Source organism: Narcine bancroftii, chromosome 2 (assembly GCF_036971445.1).
Source record: "Narcine bancroftii isolate sNarBan1 chromosome 2, sNarBan1.hap1, whole genome shotgun sequence".
Classification (NCBI taxonomy): Eukaryota; Metazoa; Chordata; class Chondrichthyes; order Torpediniformes; family Narcinidae; genus Narcine; species Narcine bancroftii.
In genome coordinates, this window is record NC_091470.1 from 162,273,662 (window position 1) to 162,297,009 (window position 23,348).

General features: G+C 42.9%; 1 protein-coding gene across 4 annotated transcripts in view; it reads left to right on the forward strand.

Moving 5' to 3' along the window:
* The window catches only part of rcc2 (regulator of chromosome condensation 2), a 53,639-nt gene that overhangs the window by 8,295 nt on the left and 21,996 nt on the right, over positions 1 to 23,348 (forward strand). For 3 of the 4 annotated variants that reach the window (XM_069918997.1, XM_069918996.1, XM_069918998.1), the window contains exons 2-6: positions 8,723 to 8,816; positions 9,917 to 10,060; positions 13,193 to 13,324; positions 16,075 to 16,163; positions 17,555 to 17,669. In XM_069918997.1, the coding sequence (XP_069775098.1) occupies positions 8,723 to 8,816; positions 9,917 to 10,060; positions 13,193 to 13,324; positions 16,075 to 16,163; positions 17,555 to 17,669 (574 nt within the window). Of the gene's footprint in view, positions 1 to 6,748; positions 6,776 to 8,722; positions 8,817 to 9,916; positions 10,061 to 13,192; positions 13,325 to 16,074; positions 16,164 to 17,554; positions 17,670 to 23,348 lie in introns of those variants that run through there. The other variant, XM_069918999.1, reaches the window with a different exon arrangement.

The following is a 23,348-nucleotide window of genomic DNA, read 5'->3' on the forward strand; positions in this document are numbered from 1 at the left end:
AACAGGAATTAGGAACAGGAATTAGGAACAGGAATTAGGAACAGGAATTAGGAACAGGAATTAGGAACAGGAATTAGGAACAGGAATTAGGAACAGGAATTAGGAACAGGAATTAGGAACAGGAATTAGGAACAGGAATTAGGAACAGGAATTAGGAACAGGAATTAGGAACAGGAATTAGGAACAGGAATTAGGAACAGGAATTAGGAACAGGAATTAGGAACAGGAATTAGGAACAGGAATTAGGAACAGGAATTAGGAACAGGAGTAGGCCAAAAATGGTTCATCGAGCCTGCTCTGCCATTCAATACGATCATGGCTGATCTAATTTATGACCTAACTCCACCTACCTGCCTTCTCCCCAAATCCCCTAATTCCTCTTATCATGTAAAAATTTACCTAACCAAATTTTAAATATGTTTAATGAGGCAGCCTCAACCACTTCCCTGGTTAGAGAATTCCAAACATTCACTACTCTGGGAAAAACTATTTTTCCTCATCTCTGTCCTAAATCTACTCCCCCGAATCTTGAGACTGTGTCCTCTCGTTTTAGTTTCCCCGGCCAGCTCAAAAAACCTTCCTACATCTATCTTATCCATACCCTTCATAATCCTATATGTTTCTATAAGATCTCCTCTCATTCTTCTGAACTCGAGCGAATACAATCCTAGACGATTTAATCTTTCATCATAAGTCAACCCCTTCATCCCAGGGATCAACCTAGTAAACCTCCTCTGGACCGTCTCCAAAGTCAGTATATCCTTCCTCAAATATGGAGACCAGAACTGGACACAGTACTCCAGGTGTGGTCTCACCAGTACCTTATACAGTGGCAACATTGCCTCCCTACTCCTGAATTCAATTCCTCTTGCGATGAAGGCCAACATTCCATTTGCCTTCTTAATAACCTGCTGCACCTGCTCTCTCTCTCTCTCTCTCTCTCTCTCTCTCTCTCTCTCTCTCTCTGTGTTACATCTTGTCCAAGCCATGGGACTTATAAATCTTAATGTTTTTAAGAATATCCAGCAACTTCCTAATCTCCTCCGTATGGTCCAGCACACAACCTTCTAACCTTACTTTGACAACGGTCCTTTTCTCTGAATACTGAAGCGAAGTATTAATTTAGGACCTCCTCTGCCTCCAGGCACATATTCCCCCCTTTAACCATAAGTAGCCCTAATGTCACTATTCATAGAATGCCTTAGCGTTTTCCTTGATCCTACTTGCCAAGGCTGCCTTGTGCTCCCTTTGAGCTCTCCTGAGTCCTTTAAGTTTCTTCATGGCTACAATATAATTTTCATGAGCCCCTTTATGTTTTTTTTTTGGCTTCCTAAATCTAATGTATGTTTCCTTTTTCCTTTTCACTTGCTGTCTCACCTGTTTTGTCAACCACAGTTCCCTTTTCATACCATCTTGTCCCCGTATCAGTGGGACAAACCTATCCAGAACCCCATGCAGGTAGTCCCTAAACTTCCTCTATGTTACTTCTGTGCTTTCTCCTCTGAGAATAGTTTCCCAATTTACTCTCTAATTCCTGCCTTAACCCATTGTAATTATTCCTTCCTCTTAAATACTTACCCATTCTGTCTGCTTTTCTTCTTATCCATGACTGCTAAAAAGCGGAGTTGTGGTCACCATCACCGAAATGCTCCCCCACTGTGAAGTCAGTCACCTGACCAGGATCATGACCCAGTACAGTGAGTCACTGGGTTACCAACAAGATCTGTTCTTATGTCTGTTTTTAAGTGAATTTGTGGACGTCGGAAGCATATAACAACCATATAGCAAATACAGCACAGAAACAGGCCAGCTTAGCCCTTCTAGTCCATGCCAAACACCTTCTCTCACCAGTCCCATTGACCTGATTCCTGTATTCCGACTCTGCTTCCTGCCAATCATCCAATGATCTACCTATGCTGCAGGTACTTATTTACCATCAGTTTGTCAATTGTTTGTCTTCGTACTTTAAAAAAAAAAGTTATTAAAACAGTTTAGGGGGAGAAAAATTATGATTAAGAGTTGATGCTATCGATGCCTTGCATACTGGAAGGAGCATTTATGAGGTAGCCTTATGCACACGTGTGAATTGAGGGCACAATTTGCTTGTAAGTACGAGTTGTCCATGCCAGACGTTTGTAATCTGGGGACTCCCTGTACAATACTAGATCCAGCGCTGCCTCTCCTCTAGTCGGCTGGTCTACATACTGTGTCAGGAATCCTTGGACACATTCTGCCCTGCCTATCCCTCTTGCAGTCAGAAGTGCAGAGATGTGTGCAAACTATCGGACCTGAAGTCAGGATCAAGCAGGGATCTGGAGCTGAGGGAACAAAGCGAGTTGATGTGCCACCAAAATGTATCGGTCTACCTGGTAAATCTTTTTTAGCTTTATAATTCCAGAGCTAATTTTTGGCTTGGGATTCATTGGTGCAAGCTGGAATAATTTGTAGAGGTGGCATGGTGTAATTTTCCTCCTCAGCCAGTTGTGAAGGAGTTGACCTTTGTTAGATTTTATTGCAACGCACCAAATAGGCTCTTGGAGGAGCTGTTAATCCTAGGGGTACTGGAATAAGTTTTGTTGGTAGAATTAGTTTATCCAGTTTATGGTGGGTTCATGCATTGAGTGCTTGTACACATCATCCATCACTGTAATTAATCATTGGTGAATTTGTGGAAAGTGCATTTTCCCAACATCAAGTACACCTGTAATACATTTTGCTGGTTTAAAAAAAATACAGTATCAGTATACAACTAAAGATCTGCAAGCTCAGGGGTTTGGTGATAAATTTAGATTTAATGCACTGTTCCGTGGAGGCATTGGGGCTGTTGACATTTCAGGTTGAGATCCTGCAACAGGACCCAGTCTTGCTTAATTACTGTGCTTTTTTTTAAATGGAGGACTGCATTTACAAATATTGCAATAGACCTGTGTGCTGGAGAACCTCAGCAGGCCACTCTGAGGAAGTAGGGGATGGCCAACATTTCAGGCCCGGACACTTCGTCAGGTATGGGATGCTGAGTGACGTACTGAGTTTCTCCAGCATATTTGCATATTGCGCTTGACTACAGGTACACGATCCTTTATCCGGACATCTAAAATCCGGAAAGCTCCAAAATCTGGAAATTGGGGGGGCGGCCGAGGGACTGTGGTCGGGGGAGACGGCCAGGCGATTGGAAGGGGGTGGGGGTGGATACGGCAGCACAATTCGGGTGGGCTTTCCGAAATTCAGAAACCACTGTCCCCCAAGGGTTCCGGATAAAGGATCGTGTACCTGTACAGTATCTGCGGATTTTCTCTTTTTAAACTTTCCACGAATATTGCCTAGTTTATTTTATAAAAGTAAAGACAGGCTCTCAAAAGAGCAGTAGGTGTTCAGTAGGCTGGCTTTGAAACTAAATCAATAAAGATCTTTTTAAACGTAAGTGTTTTCATTGAAGTTGGGTGTTAAATGTTTAAAAAGTATAACTATCACATCCAACATTGTGACAGTCATTTGTTTTAAAGTAGTTCAAGTTAGGCAACAAATTCCCTTCCATTGTTCTACTTTTTTTTATAAAGTATATAAAGCCTGTTTGGTATGGGAGTTTTTTTTAATAGATGATAACAAGAATTAAAAAAAATGCCTGGTGGCATAATTAGCAAATGGTCTTGGGTAAATGGGGAGGCATGTCAAAGGTTTCTATTTGCATGAATAGCTACATTCTCCTCAGTTGTGTAGTCAGTAGGTCATGGAATGTTAGGAGCTGCTGGTGTGAACATTAAAATTCTTTAAATGCAAAATATAGAAGATTGTTCAACATGCTCACTCCAAGGACATTTACACCACTCTTGGTTGCATTTAAGGCTTACTCTTTGTGGTTCATTGGGAAGGAATTGGATTTATAATTCATCGCTCTCACTAGTTCTTCAAGATGGAATATTAGTCAAGTTTATTGTCATCCGATTGTACACATACAACTCGATGAAACAGCGTTCTTGGGTATAAAACATGCCAGACATAACGTGTATTAAATGTCTGTATGTATTGGACAAGTATTTTATTTTTATTTAAAAAATATATATATATATATAAAAAATATTTATCTTAAAATAAATATTGTTTTGTGCAAATGAGTCTCAGGTGGTCAGTGTGACCAGTTCCTTTGGTCGCTCACCATTCTCACTGCCTGTGGGAAGAAGCTGTTCCTCAGCCTGGTGGTGCTGGCTCTGATCCTCCTGTATCTCTTCCTGACAGGAGCAGCTGAAAGATGCTGTGTGCAGGGTGGAAGGGGACCTCAATGATTTTGTGTGGCCTTTTCTGGTAACGATCAAGGTCGATCACGATAGGGGAGAAGGGAGACTCCAGTGATCCTTTCTGCCACTCTTCTGGTCCTGTGGATTGACCTCCAATCCATTTCTCTGCAGCAACAGTTCCACACTGTGATGCAGCTGGCCAGGGCGCTTTTGATAGACCTTCTATAGAAGGTTGAGATAATGGTGGCCAGAGCAGTAGCTGTTGTGCCTTCCTGACAAATGAGGAGATGTTGAATGAACTGTGAAGAACTTGGTGCCCTCCACTCTACGACAGTTATTGATGTGTAATGGAGGGTGATCATTCCTGGTCCTCCTGAAGTCTACAATCACCTCTTTCATCTTGTCAGTGTTAAGACTCTGGTTGTTACATTCTCATCATTTCACAAGATTTTCCACCTCTTCTGTGTCTGATTACATCACAGTTCAGGCCCTTCAGCCCGTTATATTGCTCTAAAGCCCTTTTTCAAGAGATCCTGCAATTAAGCTGGCTTTGCTCTCTTTTTTTAACACTGAAGAAAACAACGACAGCATAATGTTGCCCCAGTACGCCATTTTGCAAAGAGTGCTGGCATTCCGGGAGCAAAAGAGACGTGACACGTAACACAACCACGTCGGCTTCTAGTCCGATGGCTCGCCCTTGTTACACATGTCGATTTGGTGCTGTGACTACCTCTGCTGCCGGCTTAAATGTGGGTCTACAATGACACCCCCCCCCAATTCCATGTACGTACCTTTTACGCAGAGCGGCGTGGGGCAATAAAGGTGCAATATTCCCACCTTGAAGAGGCTGTGTAGAAGGGGCTTAAGATCGTCTTCAAAAGATGTGAGCAAAATACGGATCCCCTGCCTCCTGACTCTGAGACTAGAAATGAAACTGAAACTATAGATTTGAACATCTTACCTACAAAGTTAAACTAGTTCTCTTTGGAAGGTGATTAAATAGAAGTGGTTCTCAGGATTTTGGCATGCCATTGAAATTGAAAGCAGTTGTTTTGTAGCAGCCTCAGTGCAAATCTGGGAGGAGGGAAGAAGCTGTCCTTGTGCCACTGAGTGCTCATCTTCAGGCTCCTGTACCTTTTTACTGATGGTGGCTGAGTGAAGAGGGCATGGCCTGGGTGGTGGGGGTCCTTGAGGATAGAGGCTGGTTTCGTCAGCCTTGCCACAAACTGAGTGCTCATCTTCAGGCTCCTGTACCTTTTTACTGATGGTGGCTGAGTGAAGAGGGCATGGCCTGGGTGGTGGGGGTCCTTGAGGATAGAGGCTGGTTTCGTCAGCCTTGCCACAAACTGTCCACTGTTCATTTTGAATTGTTTAAAATATCAGCAACTTAATTGTGTGACGTGTTTAAATTGTACATAAACAAACACGTACAACACAGTCATGAAATAAAAGCAAGTTGAAAACTGCCTTCCGTCGATCAGCATACTGCAGGGAAAACAGAAGTCACTGTTTTTGGATAGACTTTGTGACAATGCTTGTCTCAGGTTTCCAAAACAAAGTGGTCTTCTGTGGTATACAGTGCACTGCTACCCATGTGTTCTGTTCTGGAGGACCGGCCGCATCTTGGAATGGACGTGTGTCGTGGTATTACCCTGCCTGTGATACTGAAGAGTAAAATGATCGATTTCTTTCCCTTCTCTATTTCCGAATCCTTCTCATTCTCTCTGTTCCTGAGCATCCTGGTGACTCCACTGATCTCTTTATTTAAAAATCTGTCTGACTATCAGAATACTGGGGGAAGTGAGCGGAGGCGACGGCTCCGAAGGAAGGTGGCCCGCAAAATTCGCCCGCTCCCTGGACAGCTGCAGCACCTCCGCGGGCTTCTTGGAGCTGGGCGAGCCGCCGGCGACCCACTCAGCAGCCATTGCGGCATTGCCGAGTGGACAGTGGGGGAATCCCTGAAGCCGGGCCCAGGAGGCAGACACTGGGGGGGATCCCTCCCTGATACTGAACCACACAACGGCGATGATCACTGCTGGGCGTTACCATTATCACCCTAATTTCAACTTCACATACGAGACCGGGGGATATTTTTTGGGGGGAAAAAAGTGGTTCTTGTATATGGTAGGTTTCCCTAGTGATTAATTGGAGGAAATATTTGCTCATCAAGACAAACTGTTTACCAATGTAGAGGAAGTTGGAAGGGGAACAGCATCGAAATAAAACTTGGGTTTATCATGGTGCTAATGTAAACTTGAGAATTGGAACCTTTCTTCCTGCCTTCACAACACCTCAGAGAGGAAATAAGAGGAGCCTAGTCTTGATCTTTAAAGTTATTAGTCAATTGGCTGCATAATTTGCTTCATTTACTTCCCTATTTCATCAGATCAAACTTCCTTCAAAAAAATTGTCCCTGCCTTAACTCTGAAAGTAATGTAATCTTTTATTTTTTGCTTGTGCCCTTGAAGCCTGCCTTTGCCCTCACTGTTGAAATATTGCCGCATCCTTCTTTCTTGGTCCCACCGTCGCTGATGTGGTTCTCGGTAAGGGGATGGGGTCTATGCCTTGATAAATCTGGGCAGCATGGTTCGCGCGATGCTGTTGCAGCAGCTGGGGCTCTATCTGTAAGGAGTTTGTACATTCTCCTGGTGTCCGTGTGGGTTTCCTTCGGGTGCTTTGGTTTCCTCCCACCTTTCAAAAATGTACCAGGGGTGCAGGTCAATTTGGCCTGGAATGGCTTACTGTGCTGTATCGAAATTTAAAAGAAATCTCTGCATTTTCTTGTCACTCAAAACTTTTTTGTAATGGCCAAGTCGAGCCGCCAAATCTGTCGCTTTCCTGCAGAGCACCTGTAATTGAGTTTCCATATCTGCTGCAGTCCTAAAGGGGTTCTGACTTCCCCCTGTCATCTTAAACTGACAACTTTTCACAATATCCTCCCTCAATTGCTCTGCATTGATATTCAACTGGCCGGGGAAGCAATGCTTGTTCCCTGCTTATGTTAATTCAGCATTACATCAGGTTTCTGCTCCTCTCAGTGCTTCATCTAATGTTTTTTTTTCCCTTTTGGAGTTTTCCTCCAAAGTTTTTAGACAGACAGCTCGATAGCAGGCCTACGAGCTCATGCCACCCATTCACATCCAATTGATCTACAACCCCCCCCCCCCCCCCCCGGTACGTTTGGAGGGTGGGAGGAAGCCAAAGCACCCAACCTGGGGAAAGCCAAGGTAGACATGGGGAGAAACAGACAGTGTGGGATTCAAACCCCGATGGCTGGTGCTGTAACCACTATACCACCCATGCTGCCATAATGATCACACATAGATTGAAGATGCTGCCCACAGTCCCTTGCCATTTGCTTCATCTCTTTCTTGGACAACACTTTGACTGGTGGCAGCATTGAAGTGGTAGTTGACTTTTTGAGTTTTGGACCTCTTTCTGGGGCATCCCATTTCTGCCTCCTGTAATATCACCCAACTTCTTCCCTCTCTCAACTCTTCTGCTGTGACCCTAACTAACCCCCCCCCCATTCTAAACTGTTTCCAGCGACCTGCGTTCTACTCATACTTCTGAGGTTGTCAAACACTGCTACCAGTCATCTCTGCTGGTTGACTGACTTGCACTGATTTCTGAGTTATGACACCATGTGTTTTAAATGTTTGCCCTAGCTCACCTTAGTTGACCCCCACTTTTTCCTCTGGTTGCACTTTGATTAATGTTTTGATGGTCTATTGTGTTATTTCCTTGTGTAGCTCACCATTGGATTTTTCTTCTGACAGCACCCTGTTGGTGCTTCCTAATTAAGTTCTGTTTCTATGGATTGTGTGGTATATATGCAACTTTGCACTGCTGGGTACAGTTGCGTTCTGGAGGAGGTACCGAATGAGCTGATGCCCAAACTCTGTCGCATTTGCACAGGATTCAGATGCACTCCATTGAGGCATTGATTGTGTGGATGGCCAGAGGGATGTAAGAGGTGAGTTTTTCCACACCGTGATGAGCGCTTGTGGTACCAACAACAGTGGCAGAAGCATCTACGCAGAATGTTTGGAGGGACTATTACATTGGTATGCAGAACTGAGAAAGATGGAAGGTTGTCCAGTTGGGCAATCCTCGACAGTTGTTAAAGAGTCTCTGTTATTAGGTCAGCACAGCACTGTGGGCTCAAGGTCCAGTGCTGTGCTGTAGATATCCATGTTCTGTATACTTTGGCTTGGCTTTGCGGACGAAGATTAATGGAGGTGTAATGTCCGCGTCAGCTGCAGGCTTGTTTGCGGCTGACAAGTCCGATGCGGGACAGGAAGATGCGGTTGCAAGGAAAAATGGGTTGGTTGGGGTTGGGTTTTTCCTCCTTTGTCTTTTGTCAGTGAGGTGGGCTCTGCGGTCTTCTATAAACCCCAATATTTGATCACTTAAAAAGTGAGGGGCATGCTGTCCAATCAGTAATTTCATAAACTAAATATTTCTCTTGTTTATGTGCTTTCTCACAGAAACTCGAGGGGTCCAAGTACAAAGGTCAACTCCTTATCTGTGGAGCCACAAACTGGGACCTGATTGGTCGTAAAGAAGTTCCCAAGCAACAAGGTAGGACATGCTCCTTGAGATGCAGTCTTAGCCAAGCTCTTCTGATCTTGAATTGTTCCAACTTCCTTGTTAATTGAAATTTCAATTCTGTCCCCCCCCACCCCTCCCCCGGAAAACCTCTTAGGTTCCACCCTTGGCCATTCTGCTCGACCTTCTCAAAACATGTTCTTCCTATACAATTAGAACAGCTCTATCGCCAACTTCAGATGTACATTGTTTTTATGAAAGCACTACCTTTCAGCATTTAACATCCATGCTTTTAAACATCAAATTATTGAGTTCTAATTGCGTATCCCCCCCCCCCACCGTGAAAGTGCCTTACTACCAGCAAAAAAAAAATGAAGTTGGATTCTTGAACAACTGTTCCCATCCCTCTTATCAAGATGCATCCCCACTTCTCCTTGGCTCTCATCTAATTGATTGGATATGGGTAAAGCAAACCAAAGTTGGAAAATCAATCTGGGGTCCTTGCCAATTCGTGCCTGGAATGATTGAACCACTAAGACAGCTTTAATATTGGATTAAGTTACAAATTGTTGGTCGTGATTAAAGGCAGTTCCTTAAAACATTAAAGTTAGCTGAATCTATTGGTAATTTTTGTAGATGTCCCGTCATGGAGTGATGTATATCTTGAGGGAGCTGGGAGGCCTGTCTTGCTGTCAGTTCTGTAGCCAATTCAGAACTATGTGCTCAGAAAGGTATCACAGTTTGCAAAATGCAGTAGCACTCTTTTTGGTTTTAAATCAACTTACCACATGGTAGTGCTAAATTTTGTTTAAATGCACCTTCTAGCTGCAATTTTATTGTATAGATACTTTTAAAGCTACAACTGCTACCAATTTGGCATTTCGTTTGCAGTTCAGCTGTATTCATTTGTTTGTAGTTTACATTAATTTTATTTACTGAACAAATACCAGTGATAAGTTTTTGATAATACTCAAATGACCTTGAAGAATTTGCAGTCTTTTAATTACTGAAAACAGTGCCACCAATTTGTATTTACATTACGGATGTGATGAAATACCAGGCAGTTATGTAACATTATTTTCTCATGATTTCGGCAATGATTTGCCAATAGCTTATCACTTTTGTTGCTTCAGCGGCATACCGCAACCTGGGACAGAATTTGTGGGGTCCAAATCGCTATGGCTGTCTCTCTGGAATCCGCGTGCGAACAGTGTCATCGGGGTCATGTGCTGCTCACAATCTCATCATTACCACAGAAGGAAAGATCTGGAGCTGGGGTAAGTGGCTGGAGGCTTAGCAAGAGTGTTACAGCTTCTTGCACTCAAATTGCCTTCAGTATTTAGAGCTTGAATTGGCTAAAATCCAGTTACTGACTGGCTAACAAAAGCTTTGCATGTACAATTTTAAAAAACCCTGGTATCCGGCACCTGTGGGGATTGGTAGATGCCAGATATGAATTTGCCGGTTGCTTGAGATTCCTTGATGCGTTATTGGTGAACTAAGTGCTGGGGGGGAGGGGAGGGAGGTGCTAATTTTAAACTTTTGTATTTTTTACCTATTTATTTCCCGCATTATTTTTTTTTGCTGGTCCTTGAATTCTGGATTTTCCTCTATTTGGTTTTAATTTTCCAGAAAGTAAAAGAAAAACTCCTTTAGAGTAATTTTTATTATTACTGTGCGGAGAACGAGAAGAAAACTTGGCAGTTTGCTTTTTCCCTTGGCTTTCTCTGGATAGTTTATTCCCATTCCTGTCCCCTTATTACATTTTTAAAAAATAAATTTTATATATATATATATATATATATATATATATATATAATCATTTTAAATCTCTGAATAAATATTGCTATTGAAACCCAAGTTTTTAAATGCTTTTGTCGAATTCCCTCTTGATCTTATCTATCACGTGGAGAATTCTTGGATCCATGAATTGTAGAGTTTAATTTCTGCAAATATTTTTCTGTACCGTCTTCTAAGTTTATCACTCATAAAACGCGTCCTCTGGACTTGTACACCAACTGGATCAGTTGGTGGTTTATAAAAATGTCTTATTTTTGGGATTGTGAAATGCAGAATCATGTGCTTCATTATTTGTTTTGCTAACCTCTCCATCACCAGTGAAGGTCTGTATACAAAAGCGCCATCTTCCTCAGGTCTGTTCTTGTGTCCCATTTAAACTTAAGAATCAGAATGTTATGGTCATGAATATGTCACAAAATTTGTTGTTTTGCAGCAAAATTACTTTTTAAAAAAAAATGTATGATAGTGTCTGATGTTTCACTGTCCCAGCGAGTACAGTCCCAGACCAACTCAATCTTTAATCATAGGCCAGTTCCTTCATCTCTGGAATCAACCTGACGAGCCTGCTCTGTAATGCCCCCAAAGGCAGTACACCCTTTCTCAAATAAGGAGAACAGAACTGCACGCAGTCCTCCCAATGTGATCTCACCAGTTTTTGTGCAGTGTAGCGTAATCTCCCTGCTCTAATATTCAATACTCCAGCATACTTTCCATTTGATACCTGCAAAATCAACGCATGCACAAACTCTCCCAAATCCTTCTGCTTGGCGTCCTGCTACAATTGCTTTAATATAAATAATATTCTGATCTTCCATTCTTCCAAAGTGGCTAACATCACACTGTACTCCATGTGCCAGACCCATACCCATTCACTTGGCGTATCTATATTTCTGCAGACTCTCCGTATCCTCTGCACAATTCGCCTTTCTACCCCGTTTAGTGTCCTCTATCTTTTTTTTTGACACCATAAACCACATTGACCATGATACATACATTTTCCTTTTCAAATCTATAGTGTCCTCTATCCATGCAATGCATCAGCCCCAAGTTCTATACCCAGGATCAAGATAGGGAAAGGAACTCTGCATGTGGGTCGTCCGAAATTTGAAAATTCGGTCTGTGTTCATTGGGTTGCTGACCACCCAGGTGGTGGGGTATGATCACTGGTCTTCTCTTTCAGCTTTGGCCGCACCATGGCAGTGCAAAGACTGAGGATAGACAGTTCAGCATGGAATGGGAGTTGAAACTGACCTGAGTTCCTCTGGCAGTTTTTGTTCTCTCGTTTTTGGTGCACAGAGAGCAGTTGATCAGGCTACCCAGAGGTGCTGGCAGTCGTGACTGTGCAGATGTAAACACCAATAGTGTAAATTCTCCATCCCTTGCGTGTAAATTCTCCATCCCTTGCGTGTAAATTCTCCATCCCTTGCGTGTAAATTCTCCATCCCTTGCGTGTAAATTCTCCATCCCTTGCGTGTAAATTCTCCATCCCTTGCGTGTAAATTCTCCATCCCTTGCGTGTAAATTCTCCATCCCTTGCGTGTAAATTCTCCATCCCTTGCGTGTAAATTCTCCATCCCTTGCGTGTAAATTCTCCATCCCTTGCGTGTAAATTCTCCATCCCTTGCGTGTAAATTCTCCATCCCTTGCGTGTAAATTCTCCATCCCTTGCGTGTAAATTCTCCATCCCTTGCGTGTAAATTCTCCATCCCTTGCGTGTAAATTCTCCATCCCTTGCGTGTAAATTCTCCATCCCTTGCGTGTAAATTCTCCATCCCTTGCGTGTAAATTCTCCATCCCTTGCGTGTAAATTCTCCATCCCTTGCGTGTAAATTCTCCATCCCTTGCGTGTAAATTCTCCATCCCTTGCGTGTAAATTCTCCATCCCTTGCGTGTAAATTCTCCATCCCTCGCGTGTAAATTCTCCATCCCTCGCGTGTAAATTCTCCATCCCTCGCGTGTAAATTCTCCATCCCTCGCGTGTAAATTCTCCATCCCTCGCGTGTAAATTCTCCATCCCTCGCGTGTAAATTCTCCATCCCTCGCGTGTAAATTCTCCATCCCTCGCGTGTAAATTCTCCATCCCTCGCGTGTAAATTCTCCATCCCTCGCGTGTAAATTCTCCATCCCTCGCGTGTAAATTCTCCATCCCTTCTTTAATTCCATCTCAATGGGTGTTGCCTATTTCTTTCTCCCACACAGTCATGCCCTGAGAAACTTGAATTCCACATTGTAATTGAGGAAACTTGTGAATTCTTTATTGGTTAAATTTGTGGCTTGTATTTATTTACATTTTTTCCCCCCTTTGTCCTCAGCTTCTAGCTGAAAAGCAACCTTCTTTACATTTATAGTAAACCTGAATATGCTTGCATACGATTATCATACTGTAATTGAGCTGCCTTATCAGTTCTTGCCATTTTAAATGATTAACTTGTGAAAATTGCAATCTTTGTGCAGAAAAATTTGAAAAAAAAACATTTAATGCCTCAAAACCAGGGCACGGGCAAGACTTTGCAAATGTGTTGTGTTCTGTCTGATTTAATATAGCATTCAATTCATTCTGCAGGATTTTTTTTTTTTTAAACACTCTTTTCTCCACATTTTCTTGTTAGGTCGAGGTGAGAAAGGACAGCTTGGACATGGAGATACAAAGCGAGGAGAGATCCCCAAACTTATTGATGCTCTTAAAGATCAGACAATAGTCGCAGGAGCTTGCGGGCGTAATCACAGTCTCTGTTTAACAGGTAGCCTCAGATTTCATAGAATACTGTTATGTCACAGTCATATTTCTACACATTGGAAGCAGGTCCTGTGGCCCAATTTGTCCATGCGGCCAAGCTAGTCCCACATTCGGCCCATAAACATCTAAACCTTTTACCCAGGTCTCTGTCTAATTGTCTTTTGCATGTTACAGTTGTTACCCCTGTTCTCTGCCATCCTGTTTACTCATTACCTTCTCTGTGAAAATGGTACCCCTAAAGCCCCTTTTTAAAACTGTTCTCCTGCCTTCATTTGCCCTATAATTTTAGATTCCCCAACTCTGGGAGGAAGTCTATGTCTTTAGAATGCTGTCATCATTACTTTATGCAGGTTGTACCTCGTTAATCCAGTGACGTTGGGACCTGGCCATTGACGGAAAACAGAAATTAATTTTACTGACCGTGTATTAAAGTAAATTAAATTTACTGACTGACAACTGGCAGCTTCTCTGGTCTTTGCATCACTCTACGCCCTTGGGCCGATCCTCAGAGCTGGATGCCTCGATGTCACTCTGGGGTCTCTTAATCTGTCTCGGTGATGTAACTTTGGCAGCTGAGTGAGTGAGTGGGTGGGTTCAGAATTCAACCGTAAACTGCGCAACTGAGGGGGGGGGGGTGAAGAAAGAGGGGCAATTCAAATACTGCAAAAGGGCTGAGCAGAACCGCCAGCAGCGCTTGCAGATTTTTGGCACTGGTGGCTGATCCACAAACTAATGGCGGCAGATTTAAAGACGAGCCGGATCACGGGAGTTGTAAGATTAGAGGGGTACACCATGTATAATGAAAAGAGGCTTTATTATTCTTTGTTGATCGAACTGGGCTATTTGTAAATGGTCCTGGAAAATCAGGACACTGAGTATATGCTCTTGTTGACAGTCCAAATGATCAAGAATATGAAGAATTTGTGTGTAAATAAATAGATAGATAGATGGATATTTCTGTCCACCCGCTGCCTTGTGGGGAAAGCCTCTTTAAGCAAAGGGTAGGAGACGGCAAACTCTGATTTCAAATCCCTAGGCTCGGCCAGCCCCGCCGTCAGTATCTGGAAAGGGCCCTAGCTATGGACAAATAGCACACGTCAGTCTGGCATCGGGCTGGCAGCCGTGACAGAGCGCAGGAAACAGTTTCCCGAGCGGTCTGCAGCAGCAAACCCAATGGGCAAAGAATCCATAAGGACAATGGCCGGCGAGCATGGTCTTGAAACAGACCACTGCAGGGCCATCCCGCGTCACTCTGGCTGTCATGCCTCGCACTCCGCCAGGCTCAGTGGCGTGGGACCCCGAGGGAGGCGTTTGTCCTGGGCAAGCGCTTGCCTCTCCAATCCTTGCCCCGGCACATGGTGCCTAAAGCTGAAAAGCTACAAGGCACCGTGTTCATCATTGCTTGTGAAGGGATGGGCCATGGATGGATGGATATTTCTGTGCAATTTTTTAACTATGGATTTCCTAACAAAAAATGGTTTGCACATCTGATAAGGAACATGCACAAGTCCTATTGACTCATGAAGTGTGCTTCAAGACATTTTGTGTTCACTTAGCTTGCACTTTGGCTTCCAATTTGAGGAACTCTGTTGTACAGCAGTGGTGGAGATCAAACAATTCCAGTCCAGTTCACCCAAGATATCCTGGCTTTCACTTCTCCGAATTGATTTGCCAAGGTTTGTTGGGTTGCAGTGTTCACCTCTGAACATGGGCAAAGTAATGGAAATCTTTGATGGGCCCCCCATATTCACAGAGTTTGTACTGAAAAGTGGTTTTATTGGCACAAAGAATTGGGTTTATTGCCTTTTGAGGTCTTGTCTGAATAACTGATGACATGCTGGAGATGGCGAGCATTTGGATCAAAAACAGCAGATGGTTTTCTGTGGAATAGCTGTGTTTAACCTTAAAGGGATGTGATAATGGAGCTATTGTGAACCCTTAGAATTTACTAATGCAACTTCAGAAAGTGTTCTGTTTTTAATACATATTATTATTGCGTAATTTGTTATCCTACTAACTTAAATCAAAGTAGCATGCAATATCAACTTTGTTCCCACCTGGCTACCTTGAATAGCGCCCCTGCTGTAAGAACTTTTTTTTGTCTCTCCTGCTAAACCTGATTGGTCGAGTAACAAATTCACCTTTGTTGGGTATTTCAGAGTTATGGCATGCATCAGTTCAGAAGATGGGTTGCTCAACTTTGTCAAGTCTACACCTAATCTTAGTCATTTCTGTAATTACTGGGCAGACGATCAAAATGGCAAATTTGCCTGCTTATCTTTCAAAACCCACGGGGGTTGTAGGGTGGCATGGGCTCGTGCGCCAGAAGGGCCTGTATGTCTAAATGAGATTTGTCTGACAAGAGGCTCAGGCCCCAACTCTTTGCTTGGCAGTGTGTAAGTCCCTTGTTCTAGTTGAAGCACATTTGTCTACTCGACTCGTACCAGAAAATCAAACCCAAGGCTAAAGCTCCAGCTTTAACTTGAGGTGGAGCAGATTTGCTCAAACTCCAACATGGAATTACAAAGCTTGTTGAATTCTGCTGTCTGCATGGTTAAGCTGCACAGTTCAGTGCCAGAGATATTTGCTATATTTGGGTGATCTGAAACAAGACATCACTTGCCAGTTGTAATACCGAAATTCTTAATGAGTATTGTGAAAAGCAGTCATTCTTTTGTTTATATTCACTGCAGATTGTTCTTTTGAAAGTTAACAAAATAAATATGCACTTTTTTGTCTTTTTGTTATGTTTAGAAAATGGAACTGTTTTTGCCTTTGGTGAGAATAAAATGGGACAACTTGGGCTTGGAAACCAGACTGAAGCAGAACCCTGCCCTGCACAGGTAGTCTGAACTTTTTTTTCTCTGATAGATACTTTGCATCCACTAACTTCATTTCTTTCTACATTGGATCGCACTTCAAAGGTTCTTGATACCCCTGTGATATCTGTGCCTGTGAACCTGTCTTTGTGTGTGTGTGTGTGTTTATTGAATGTTAAGCTATGTGGATAAGATTAAGAGTTGCAAGAAGAACTTTGTAACATAGTCTCTGTATCTCATCTTGGCAAAAGTACTGAATACATTTCTGAATTGGAATTTCTTGCTTGCCTTTCTCCGAATTGTTTGCGTTTGCCTTCTTCCTGTTGCAAATTTTGTCTGGAGTTGTTTAAATTGTAACTAAGGTAAATCATGCTAATGTGCTTTGGTCATGCAACTTTCACAAAGTGTAGCAGGTATTTTAAGAGGGCAACTATTTTATGACTTTGACGGCTACCAATATTAAGAATTTGTAAAAGTCAGTTTATTGCTTTCTCTATTGCAAAAGGTTGGAATAACTGCATTGCCAAAGTACTAATATGCTTTGTAAGAAATTATGATACTTACTTGGCTTTTGGAGAAGTACTTTCTAAACCATATAATAATTTTGATAGATTTTTGCTTTGGTGTTTCCATGCTGCTTCTGACTGTCACTAGAATTTGTATCCATCAGCAAATAAAATGTGCATGTCCAACAAAGGAAATGGATCCACAGAAAGACTATTAGACTCCTAGCTACAGAAATGAAAAAAAATTGTGCAATTGGAAATTGTGTGGTTCAGGTACATAATCTTTAATCTGAAACCCTTGGGACCATACACTTTTTGGAATTGAGAATTTTTCAGATAATAGTAATGGTGGTACGTTAAGTAATGGCTGTGGTGATGGCTGTTACCCTGGATATGCAAGGAACGCTCGGTACACTCGCCATTCCTTGTCCAAGCATTTGCACTGTTTTACAACATGGCAGCCCACCAAGGCCAGCTCTCACGAGACCTACTTGTCACCATTTATTTTGATGAATTGGCCAACGGCACTATTTTGTGTAGCTACGCTGCTGACGAGAAGGGTCTCTTGGTGGGGCGGGGGGGGGGATGTTGCGGCAGTGCTGGACTGAGGGGCGGGGTGGGGGGGTTGCAGCGATGCGGGGCATTAAGTAAAGTGAGATAAAGATAGACTATTAAATTACTAGCACTGAGACACAATGCTGGACGGGGTGGGTCGTGCCGGGTCATGTTTGGCGCCAAATGCAAGCTCTGGTGTGCAGATGACATCCACGCAAAATTATTCAATTTCCGGAGGTTTCGGATTTCAGAATTTCAAATAAAAAATGATGTACCTGTAATAATGTTAAAAACTGCGAGTTGTCTAACCATCCAGTGGAGTGATTATTCTTATCATTTGCTTTCTTCTTTTAGATTATGTATAATGGCCAGCCAATTGTGAAAATAGCCTGCGGTGCAGAATTCAGTATGATCGCTGACTGCAAAGGAAACCTTTATTCTTTTGGCCATCCGGAATATGGGCAGCTTGGTATGTATGTGCATTTGTTTTCTTTTTTTTAAAAAAAACACACTTTGTGCTTGATTTCTCTTCCAAAAGATCCCAATTACTCAAGGCAGGTGGTTGAGTGAACATGTTAAGTCCCTGCACACGACTTAAAAAGAAATGCGCAGATCAAACATTCAGAATTGTTAATTCGACCTTGTTTGCAATTAACTGTTACATTTGACAAGGTGCTTTTTCCAAATTTAAAAACTATTCACTGATTGTGAAGGTGCTTTGAGATGTCCTGATGGAATGAGCGTGGTTGTAAATGGCATGGTTTTTCTTTTACTCCCTTGATGTCTTATTGCTAACTGTCCCGTTGAAATCGGTACTTCACAGCTTGATGTATTGTGTTTGAATTCTTCTTCCAGCTCTACAAAACAAATTGCAAATTCTGGCAGTCTGAAGTACAACCAAAGCATTCAGGAAATTCGATGTGATCTGAAATGAAAAGCAAAATTATCCATTTTCTGGTCAATAATCTTTCATCCATCTTATTTTGATTGAAGGATTTTGGCTTTAAATTCAACTTCTGTTTCTTTCTCCATGGATTCTGCCTGAATTGTTGATGTATCTGATCTGACCTTTTGGCTTTTCTGACTTGTGAGCATTTCTTGTGTGAAAATGAATAAATTGCCCAATCTAAAAAGGCAGCTCTTGGAAGATCTCAACGGGGATATGGGGAAGTTGAAGGCTTATTGGTATTGCCGATTATCTGGTTAACTCCTGTCTTAACACAGTGGTACGAGTTTTGCTTAACCTGGAGGTTCCAGGTTCAAGCCACATTTGATCATGTATTTTGGTCTCCCAAGATTAGCACATCTTTGCGGAAGATTTGTAGATTGTTACAATGAAACCAAGCATCCGTTTCTTTCCCCTCCCCACCCCTCCATAAATACCAAAAATAGCTTTAGATTTTGCCGTGTACAAGGAAACTGGATCATCTGGAGTAATCCTACAAGGTAACAATGAGATTCGCAAGCTGCACCGGGATCTGACATTGAGCCCTAATTACTGCAGCCATGAGGCAGGATCTTGACTAATGGCATATTTCAGGTTGCCAAATGCCCCATTTTCCAACCTCTATGTGATTTGTTAAACCTGGGATCAACCAAGAGCATCAGAATACAGGTTGTACCTCTCATTTGGCACTCGGTGATCCAGAAAATTTGAATTTGCTGCTGTTGGTACAAACTCCTTACAGACAGCATGGGGCTTGAACCCTGGTCTCAATTGCTGGCACTGTTGAGGGATTGGGCTAACTGTGCCTCCCCACAGTATTTCCTGCTTTAATCTTTGTTCTACCTTTGATGTATTTACATTAGGGGGGGAGGGGAGATGTCCCTTAGGGTCAATTTCTGTTTTTCAGCATTTTCTTTGATCTGGCAATGGCCAGGTCTCAACATCACCAGGTTAGAGGTACAACTGGCTAGCCCAGCAGTCCTGTGTGGTCATTCATCTTCCCCTATTTGGGTCTTCAAGCAGGTCATCTACAATCATCAAGCTTTCACCACCCATCTGGAGTGTCACCAAAGCCATTGATGTCATTCATTCTCTTTGTCCACATCCTATCGCAGATATTAGTTCTCTCCAATCCACGTCTTTCACTTTTGCCAGTACTGATCTAAGGTTGTGCACCTGTACTGTTAATTGTCTCTTCGCAGATGCCACCTAATTTTCAGTGACTCTCCTTAGCATTTTCTATAGGGGGAGAAATGGTGTTCAAAATTTCTGGGTTAATGACCCTTGATCAGTATTGCACAAGTCAGCCATGGAGAAAATTAAAATGATTGGAATGGAGACCTAGATTGTCTGCAATTGCTTTTGGTGTTATAGAGTTAACCATGACAGATCTGTCTATATGATTGTAAATGGAGTGGGATGAACAGAGCAAATAGTGGGGAGAAACAATTTTCTGAGTTGTGGAATGTTATTCCTTTTTTCCTCCCATTTTTGAGATTTATCTTCTGTTGTGTGCCTGATCATTGCTGGTTACCTAACTGGCAAGGAAAGTGATGGATCTTCCCCTGGACATATTATCACAAACCCCTCTTTCCACCAGCAGGTCAAAGCGGGCTTGTTTTTTTTAAATTCTCCCCCCCCCCCCAACCAAAGTTCTGATGACAGTCATCAACCTGAAATGGAAAATTTTCTGTCTCCACAGATGGTGCCTGACCTACAGGATATTTCTGTACTCTGCTTTATTTCCAGCATCTGCAAATTGTTTTATTTTTAAAAATAAAACCTTTTCATTAGTTCTGTGGTATACTTGAGACTGAGTGAGAAGGTTCCATGTTCAAGCCTACAGCACAAAAATCCAGACTGACTTGAAAATATTGAAGGGGTGCAGCAATAAAGTATGCATTCTATCAAATTGGATGCAAAATCAAGCACCCATCTCTTCTTTTCAAAGTAGAGTAAGACAGTTATCTCTCTTGTTCTGGGTAATATTTGTTCCAGAGAAAGAATTCCACCAAAATAGTCAAATATGAGAACTTGTAAGGGCAACCTTGCCACAGTTTTTACATTAAAATGGTGACCACATTTCCAAACCGTTTCGGAACATCCTGAAAAAGATATGTGCCACATAAATCGAAATTGGTCTTTTTTCAAAGACTGAGTGGTGCAACTAAATGTGTTTCCCACCCCCCCCCCCCCCCCCCCCAAACTGTGAGATAGAGCACAGACATCAACAAATTGATCTGAGTCTGATTACACAGGCTGATTTTCATCCTTGAATTTGCACTTAAGAACACTTTGGTCACATTCAAAAACTTGTAAAGGAATTTTTTTTGCCATGTGCTTCATACCTGGCCAATAGCAGGTTGAAGTATTTGGAAAGTCATTAGCTCTTCAGCGCTTGACGTCCTGTTTTGCGGAAACTGCCAAAATGTTTGGCCTGGAAGTCAGCCTGAAGAAAACTGAGGTCCTCCATCAGTCAGCACCCCACCATGACTACCAGCCCCCCCACATCTCCATCGGGCACACAAAACTCAAAACGGTCAACCAGTTTACCTATCTCGGCTGCACCATTTCATCAGATGCAAGGATCGACAACGAGATAGACAACAGACTCACCAAGGCAAATAGCGCCTTTGGAAGACTACACAAAAGAGTCTGGAAAAACAACCAACTGAAAAACCTCACAAAGATGAGTGTATACAGAGCCGTTGTCATACCCACACTTCTGTTCGGCTCCGAATCATGGGTCCTCTACCGGCATCACCTACGGCTCCTAGAACGCTTCCACCAGCGTTGTCTCCGCTCCATCCTCAACATTCATTGGAGCGCCTTCATCCCTAACATCGAAGTACTCGAGATGGCAGAGGCCGACAGCATCGAGTCCATGCTGCTGAAGATCCAGCTGCGCTGGGTGGGTCACGTCTCCAGAATGGAGGACCATCGCCTTCCCAAGATCGTGTTATATGGCAAGCTCTCCACTGGCCACCGTGACAGAAGTGCACCAAAGAAGAGGTACAAAGACTGCCTAAAGAAATCTCTTGGTGCCTGCCACATTGACCACCGCCAGTGGGCTGATATCGCCTCAAACCGTACATCTTGGCGCCTCACAGTTCGGCGGGCAGCAACCTCCTTTGAAGAAGACCGCAGAGCCCACCTCACTGACAAAAGACAAAGGAGGAAAAACCCAACACCCAACCCCAACCAACCAATTTTCCGCTGCAACCGTGTCTGCCTGTCCCGCATCGGATTTGTCAGCCACAAACGAGCCTGCAGCTGACGTGGACATTTACCCCCTCCATTAATTTTCCTCCGCGAAGCCAAGCCAAAGAAGAAGAAGAGCTTGTGTTAATGTTCATTTTCCTTGTCTGGCCCCATATCCCCATTGAGATCTTTCAAGAGCTGCCTTTTACAATCACTTTGTCTTTCAACCTCTGTCATTTAAAAGATTCCCCCCCTCCCACCCCACTCCTGCATTTGTAATGTAAATGAGAGGGTCTAGATGTCTAACAGCACATATCTTCCTTTGGTAATCCCCCATTTGTTTTGTCTTTAAATGCATGGCTGTTACTGAGCTCTCCCCATGCGGGTTTTGTGCCAAGTTGGATGTGCGAGATTCCACAAACCAATAGCGATGAGATAACTTTGGAAATGGGGCAGGGTACAAAAGGGCAAGTCAAAATATTTTCATGAGAAAACTAGCACATCAACACTACCTGTTAATAGCTCTGTGAAGAATAGTCTTTTACTGTTGTGTCGGTTCTTTTCATATCTGCTTTGTGCCATTTTCTTTCTGATGTTGATTAGAAGCTTGTAAAGGTCTCATTTATTTTCTGCTAGTTCATTGATCTATGCTTCAACGAACCCTGACCATGTGTGCAATTTTGGAAAAATTAAACTGGGCATTATGATACGGAGGATCACTAGAGCCAAATGGTCTCTGATGGGAAGGAGAAAGACGTTACTAGACAGCCTAACGTTGGTGGGAAAAGCATTTAAATAAAAAATAGAATGATTTAATAATTTTTTTTAGATGACAGCTTTGTGCAGAGAAAGATGATTTTTAATCATTTTGGACTAAATTTTTTTTGAAGGGTCTTTGCTTAATCCACTTGTAGTCTGTAATAGAGAGTTTGAGCTTTTTCGCAAGATTTCACATGATGAACTGATAGGACTCAGGGGAGGGTGGGTGGGGGGAAAGACCTAAAAAATTACATTCAAATACCTGTCAATGGAATCGATGGTCAGCAGATAGTTTGTTTGACAGTTGGTCCTGCAGTTCCATTCTCTGCCTACTTCCTGCTTGAGTTTTGGATTTAAATGTAGAGGCCATAATGAGTGTTGCAAAAAAAGCAGTTTGGTTTAGTGAGAATTTGAAATTTAAAAAAAAAATTTAGACATACAGAACTCCCAGTACGTTTTGAACGATAGGAGGCCTTGGAGTTCTCAGTGTGTTTAGGGGGGATGGCGGCGGGGGGGGGGGGGGGGATGGATAAATCCACGCAGACCTGGGGAGAATGTAAAAACTCCTTACAGACAGTGTGGGATTCTGCCAGGTCTCTGCCGCTGTGAAGGTGTTGTGCCAACTGTGCCGTGTTGTCAGATCTGGACATGCATGTGGCAGGAGGAATTTGATGTGGAGAGCAGAGCTTCTGAGTTTGAGAAGTTCAAATGAACAATTAGTTTCTGAGAAGTGTGGGGGAGATGGTGGGTGTTTGGTTTATGCTTCTGAAACTGTGGATGGATGCTTTATTTTGCACAGTATGCATTGCTCTGGACTGAAAAATGGAGCTCATTCTAAAATGCCAGTTAGGGTACGGATTGTGTAAAGATCCTGTGATGCCATTTGAGCGGCCACAGAAGAAGGTTGCAAAGATGTCGCCAGGGCGAGAGAAAATTGGTTTTGAGGAGAGATTGGAATAGGCTCTGCTTTTTTCTGGAGCAAAGCTGGAAGATTTAATTAAGATGTACAAAACTGAGAGTCTGAGAGAGAGGATGAACTGCAAGGATTCATTTCCCAGGGTGCGGCCAATAATTGGGGATGTGGATTTCTCCAAAGTGATTGTATCAACTCCTGGGGGTTGATGGGACTATCCAAGGGGTCAAAAAGTGCCGGGGCATGGGGTCAATTGAACTTTTGGGGTCGAAAGAATTGTGAAGCCCGAGGCGACTTCTTTGACGCGGATGGTACCGCACCTGATTTTG